Source organism: Triturus cristatus, chromosome 9 (genome assembly GCF_964204655.1).
Source record: "Triturus cristatus chromosome 9, aTriCri1.1, whole genome shotgun sequence".
In the NCBI taxonomy this organism is placed as follows: domain Eukaryota; kingdom Metazoa; phylum Chordata; class Amphibia; order Caudata; family Salamandridae; genus Triturus; species Triturus cristatus.
In genome coordinates this window covers 959,876,355-959,883,624 of record NC_140592.1, presented here as the reverse complement: position 1 = coordinate 959,883,624, position 7,270 = coordinate 959,876,355, and the positions used below count along the sequence as shown (strand labels likewise).

At 43.9% G+C, this 7,270-nt stretch overlaps 1 protein-coding gene across 1 annotated transcript; it reads right to left on the bottom strand.

Annotated features, from left to right (window-relative positions):
- Positions 1-5,366: 5,366 nt before the first annotated feature.
- Positions 5,367-6,737, bottom strand: LOC146799148 (endogenous retrovirus group PABLB member 1 Env polyprotein-like). Its single transcript, XM_085627840.1, has one exon. It carries the CDS (start codon positions 6,735-6,737, stop codon positions 5,367-5,369), a length of 1,371 nt encoding a protein of 456 aa, XP_085483966.1.
- Positions 6,738-7,270: the final 533 nt, after the last annotated feature.

Below are 7,270 nucleotides of genomic sequence, written 5' to 3'. Positions count from 1 at the left end.
TTTTGGATCAATTTTATTTCAACCTGTGTTTTGTTTAGTCATTTCCTATAGATCACAATATTAGAAAAAAGTCAGGTAATGTCTTGTACACAAATGACGGCAATCTCTACTGAATATGAGGGAGTACCACAAGTTAAAAGCCTTCTTTTGAATACAAAAGGGGTATATTTAGAAAATCTCCATGCAGCTCACCACCCCCCACCCCCTTTTCCAGGCTGCGCTGCGCGACAGGGAGGGAGTAGGAGAGCACCATATTTTCAAAGATATGGCTCTCTCCTCCCCTTGCGCTGGTGATGATTTAAGCTGCAGTGCGCCATGAACACACCATAGCGCTATAGCGTTAGGGTGTGTGCATGAGTATAGCATAGGTTTTGTACAGGATGGGTATTCTTCCTGTACAAAATACTATGCTAGGCATGGTGCAAAGCTTTTTTTACTTTGCATATGTGCTGCGCAGTTCAGCACGCTTGCAAAGTAGGTAAAGGAAGGATAAATTAAAGCATTCATCTATCCTTCCACATAGATTAAATGGGTGCAGTGTTCTCACGCGAAACCCAATCTACTGCGTTTAGTAAATTGGGTTTAGCATGAGAAACCGTGGGTGGTTGAGGGAACGCCCATGAACCACCCATGGTACGCACCCATGGCGAAAGTAATGCAAAGCATCACTGCACTGCTTTGCATTACTTTTCCGTTCTTTCCAGCGCTAAACAAGTTTAGCGCTGGAAAGTTTAATTAGGGAAAAAAAATTGCGTCACTTTTGTGACGCAAGCGCAGTGCAAAATCTTAGTAAATCACCCTCAAAGTGTGTTGTATTCTTGCTACTTCCTACTTTATTTATATTTTACCTTACTAGTTACTTACAATTCATTGGACTGTATAAACAAGGTACATTTATTATATTCTAGTGCAATTCCCTATTTTACAGGCTGTTGCATAGGTCATGCACCTCAGAGTACTTGTTTAGCAACAGATTAGTTGATCTAAAGTACTTGATGGGCCCTGGATTTGAGAAGATGTGGCCATAGAATGTTCTCATGTCATAGAATCTTCAATGAGTAATAAAGCCCTCACTCAATAAGAAATCATTCATTAGTTACCAGCAGCCATCAAAATGTTTCCTGGAATTATCCAGGAGTAATTCACGCTCATTCTAAAGCTTTCATGAAATCATCCTGGAGTAATACATCCTCTGTCTAAAGTTGTCAGGTAGTCATCCTGGAGTAATTCACAGCCATCTAAAAGTTGTCCTGAAAGCATCCAAGAATAATCCTCAGTCATTGTGAAGTTGTCATGGAATCATCCTGCAGTAATGAACACTCATCCTGAAGTTGTCAGTTGGTGTTCCTTGAGTAGTAAAAGATCATCACGCATATTCAATTGAAGTAATCAGGACACCATCCTGGAGTAGTTTTTGTGATTACAGTAAGAGTCATCTCATTTAAATATTCTGCTCTGTGGGCAGACTTCAGGATGGCTTGGGATGACTTCCCCAGATAATTGCAGGAATAGCCTGGCTGAAGTCATCGGATGTCTTCAGAATGACTCCAGGATGATCTTCCTGTTTGACTTGGGATACTCCCCAAAGGATGTTTTGTACACCGAGCCTGGAGCAGTGAACTGTAAGCACTGATGGACAACTCCTCATTCAAGTGTGAGTGGTAATGGCCTACAGCCCTACACTATTGTCCCTCCCCAGTCCACTTCGAATGAGCTGTAAGCTGAAGTTTGTTGAATGGAAACAACTTTATTAAATGTGTGTCTCATGCCCAGTATCTAGTCCACTTATTGCCTAAAAAGGAACTGTGAGTCCAGGACCGGCAACTCCCCTATACATACAGTATGTGCTTTCCCTGGTGCAGATTGGGGACTCAACAATAAACAGTGCCTGGCCGTCCAGTCATTGGATCAACTAAAGCAGGGCCCTTCCTCTCCCATTAGGGACCCTCATCTATCAGGATTGTCCCTTCCCTTCAACCCGTAATGGGCATGACAGGACAGATGCCCTACAGGGCTTTCCTATGGGCAGTGACGGTGAGCTCTAATTTGTTTTATTCAGAAATCATCATAGTAAAAGGCTGTCCCCGAACAACAACTGCTATGGGGGCTCCTTTCATAGCAGCAAACTTGAAAAACTTAAAGGCTTGGCCACTGGAGCAAAGAAAGTGCATATTGAACAAAGTCTAGAGAAGTATAACGATGTTTAATTTAAAAGGCTAAACTATGTAAAATCTTAATGGGAGCATGGAGAATAATGTGAATGGTTTCGTGGTATCTGTAAGTGCTCTCATAAAACACTCAAATGATAAATCTTGGTTTTTAGCAGTGTTTTAGAAAAATGAAATTTTCTGAACTTTCATTCCCACCGCCCCTCCGTTTCCCAGAAACAGCAGAGCTGAAGGAAAGGCGCTGCACTACTTTTTACAGTTCTGATTACCCCCTGGAGGGCTGGGAATGAGGGCATTGTGGATTGCTGTGAAAGTGCTAAAGAGGCACGATGTACTGTTGTTTTTTCAAGCAGTATCTAAAATGATCAGAAAATTTGAAAAACTATTAGCATTACATGACTCTCGAAGCACTTTCACTCCACTCCACAGTGTCTTCACAATCAGTCACCCGCCTCCCTCAAGAGGCTAATCAAAACAAAAATGCCTGCAGTCTTATGAGCTAGCTCTCTGTGAAACTCTGTGTAGAGCTTAGCTCCATGTTGTCAGATTATGAAAACCTCGAACGCTCAAAGCAAACCAAATAGGTTTTGAAGTGTAGTCATTGATGCCTGGAAAGCTATCTAGGAACATTTGAAAATATTATTCTAATTCACTATTTTTAGAACTAAGGGGTATATTTGCAAGAATTGGTGCTAACCAGTTTTTGCGGGAGTAAGTGGCAATTTTTTTAATGCGGTCTATCGCCAAAAACGATCGCCCTGTTAGCAACATATTTACAATCTGTTGCTACATGGCGTTAGTATCAGCTAGCCACCGGGAAAACTGCTGCAAACACTAGCGTCAAGGCGATAAAAAAAGTTTACGTTAGCGAGAGAAAAGTGATGAGAGGCCAATAAGCACCAAAAACATTCACATTAGTCAGCCCAAAGGCACTTTTCAGCCTCTAGAGGCCAAAATGGCCTATAAAGACACCTCTAATGAAAAAATGAAATTAAAAACCAATGGAATGCAGAATGGAGCGGCCAGGTTCAAGTTCAGCATAGGTCAACAACCCCCACAAGCCCCCCAACAGCCAGGATGATCAGCCGGAGTCCCTGGGGAAGAGGAAATGCAACATCGGGGCCTCATTTATGAAAAGTGGCGCATCGCTGGGGAAAACCAGTGGTGCAGCATTTTTCATGGTGCCATTCTTGCAACTATTCATACAACAAAGATCTGGCATATGCAAGCGCTTTCTCAAATTTTTATATATAGGATTAAAGTGAGGAAATACATTCTTATCTATATCCTCAGCCAGCTATCTTATAGCACAATATGGCCAAATCCTCTGTGCCGACTGATTTTAAAACAGCTATAGAAAAAGAGAAGGAAAGGAAAGTGATCAGTCAGTACACTCAACACATAACCCCCGATTTCAAGTGTGTATGTGCTAAAAAATGTGTAGATGAAGAGAGAGTATCTCACGTGCGCACCACCAGAGGAGCTACTGGTAGGTTCTTACCAGCTTGCCCACGTTTGTGTCATCATCGATAACTTTCTCAAAGAAAAAGTGATGTGTCCAGTGGAAAAGGAAGTGGAAAAGATAAAGACCCCGTGAAAACAATGAGACTCAAGAAGTCTCTATTTAAAATTGGAATAAACTCGCAAAAACTTGTCACTTTTATTCCGAACTGTGAGTCTGCACCAGGTTAAAAACACAGCATGTTGTAGACCACTTCAATGACGGCCAAAGTGCCCTTACCTGGTGGCGAAGTCTGGCAGGTCGCACAGAGACACGTTGATGACCTGCGTGAGAAGACGGCCTGGCGACCCTTGAAGCTGTGATCGGTAGAGGTGATTCTGCCCACCGATGTAGGGAGGTCTGTATTGCATAACACATGCCCCCAATCTGGCAGGGTGCACGGAGGAGATTGCCAATGTTGGGCCTCACCTCTCTGCATCACGGGCCGGAGGATGTGTCGCTGCTCGGACGCTGTAGAGGGTGGAACTCCTGTGCTGCGCTGAACTTATATGGCAGGAGCGCTGCAACTTCATGCCTAAGTGGGCCCTGCTGCATCACCTGCATCGGGAGGTTCCCCAGTGGATTTGGCGGCGACTGCTGTACCTAGGCCTGTGAAGTCCCGCCTGGCTGAGGCTTCTGCTGGCTGAGTCACAGATTCAGAGAGAGCGGATTGAGCCCTGGGGTCGATGTCCATGTGAGGAGAAGGTGGGACATGGATTGGAGGAGCCCTGAGGGTCGAGTTGGGCCCAGGCCTAGCATCAGTGGGTGGTGTACACTGTGCCCTGAGCAATCCCTGCACTGCAGCTGACCACCATCACTGAGGGCACCGCACAAGACTGGTGGGGGACTCCACTAACTGACTGTAGTCGCTTATATCTGCCATTGGTGGTGGCGGGTGCTGAAGAACCAGAACCTTATGGGCCTGGCGGCGCAGGGCATGCCTGAAATCTCCGGGGTTCTCCTGCTCAGCTACACAGAGACACGGGACACTCTGTCAGGCATAAGAGATCAGATTTATTAGCTGCAGCTAGCACAGTTATCCCAGAAGTACACAAGGTAGGTTCTCAGGAGACTGCCACTTCACTCCGTGGCGCACAGTCTTATATAGTACATAGGTGACATATACATTAACCAAGAACACACCTAAAATATACAGAAAGAGCCAGTAGAAAAAGTCGGAAAACAGAACAGAACCAATAGGAAAAGTTGGAAAACAGAAGTGTCATGTAACTCGAAGAAGCCTCTCCTCGAACTGTGTTTGTCACCCCACCCCACGAACTAATTCATTAACAGGTTTGTAACCGACTCGCAGGTGGCGAGATACGTTTGTGTGTTTTGGAGAACAGTTGTGAAACGAGAGAATACGAGCAAAGAATAGCGAAGGCCAGACGTTGAGATAAAGTCAGGAAAGAATGGTGCGAACCAATAGATAGTTGAGACAGGGATTAAGGAAACCAGACAGGGATTAGTGTACTCGGCCAGTCCTAACACCAGCTTTGTAAATAGAGGCAGAAGGCTTATTTCGACACGATACTGCAGGAAAAGCAGAAAAGACTTCGTTCGCCGTGCTGCCTGAGTGAGGGCAACACAAAATGGCGGCGGAGTACAAAATGGCGGGTCGGTTCGATCGTGATCGAAAATCGAATTTCCTCAGACCCTCCTTTTGCCAGAACTCAGGCAAGATACATAGACTCACGTTAATCTGAGTCAATGTCGATGGCCATGAGGTCATCGAGCTGTTGCTGTAACATCATTCTGATATTCTCTGTTCTTTGTGGCTTGGGTTTAGGGATGCATATAGTAGCACAGAGGTCGCAAATGGCGGGGCCACAGTGCATACAAAGGCAACAAGAGAATATGATGGCTAATACTACTCCAAGGAACGTCAATATCTTCCAACCCCATTTGGACAGTAGTCCCCACAACCATTCCAATACTGACCAATCTCCTTCGTCCTGATGAATCGACTCAGAGATTATATGTAACTTAGAAATGGCTTGGTATACTGTCGGAGCGTCATCAGGTATGAAAATACAGCAACTTGACCCGATCAATTTACATACTCCACCACGATCCGCAAGAACAAAGTCTAAGGCAACTCGGTTCTGTAAAGTCATAAGACGATCCGCCTGTAGTTCTGCCGTGATATTACTTAAGGCTCCTACAGTGATGTCTATGGTGGTTTCTACGACACGAACCAGTTGTCTTATATTTTTGCTGTTGGCCATAGGACCCCAAAAAGGAAGAAATCCTTTGAGGAAATCACCTCCCTCTTGTCCTGCTGTGTCTTTGGAATCAATAATCCCTCTGCCATATCTATTTTTATGATGATTTGCAGAAGCAGTGTATGTAGGGGGAAGAAGGAAAGCTATATAACAGGTACCAGAAAAATCAGTCGGCAACCACGTGTAAGCCCTATCGTGGCAGATAAAATACGTACCCTGAGATGGTACTAGAGGCGGTGAATTTTGAGAGGAGTAGACGTATGTGTGAGAACAGTTGTTTCTTGGTACGGTGTCAGCTAACTGACCATTAATTTGTAGACAGAAATTTCCATGATGAGGTATAGTCCAAATCGGTGGAGATTTTCCTTGTTTAACTTTATCACTAAGGCTAGTGACATAATGGGTGACGTTCCAGTTAGTGTATGCTTTTCTTTTGTCAATGGAAATCTTACTATTCTCCATGATTTTAGCCATAGCTACCATTCCCTTTATCAATGAGCTATGACTAAAATCCGTACCACCAATATATGAACTAACGGGTCGTCTGAATTTGCTTTGATAGGCGTTAGAAAAGATAACGAAATAAGCCCAAGCGGAACCCTCATAAGAAAACGGAAGAACTAAATATGACATCCCTTTTTCTGTGGTATGTGGCATGAGTCCACATACCCAGCAGTCAGTCATGTTGATCACTAATTGGTGCTGGTGTAACAATTGAATGAATGAATTATTATAATACTCGGTTCTTCTGTTTAGTTCGTGTTGAGGAAGTGTGTGAAATAGATGCGGAGAAACAGTAGAAGAAGGTAAAGAGATAGAAGAAGGGACAACTTTTTGCTGCATAACATGAATAATCCAACCTATACATGCCAAAAGAATACACAATAATATAAAGACACATAAAGCAATACCACAACGGCTGTACATTGATTTATAGAATTTTTCTTTCGTTATGTTCTTTCTCTCTCTTTCACCTAATGTAGTCTCCATCTTTCTAAATGGATGCTCACGGCAATCTTCCTCAAGCACTTAGTCGCGATTGTCTGCCGTCCTATGACACTGCAAGTCCTGCAGGCCTATTGCCACTACTCAGGTCGCAACGAAGACTCCTACCGTGACCCTGCAACCGGGATAGAGAACTACATAGGAGAGAGAATCTTAAGTGTTCTTATTTAGTCGGGGTCTCAGGTTATATTTTTCCTTATCCGGTACAGTCTGTTCTCGGAACAATGTTTGTGGATTGGTAGTATTTAAACGACGATGTGATGGTATTGCTTCCTGGAGAATGTCGTCGTCCTCTTTCTCCGATAATGTTCCGTTCAGGCGTGCATCACTAAATGGTTCAAATCGTGGAACTTTCTCGCTTTCAGAGTCTC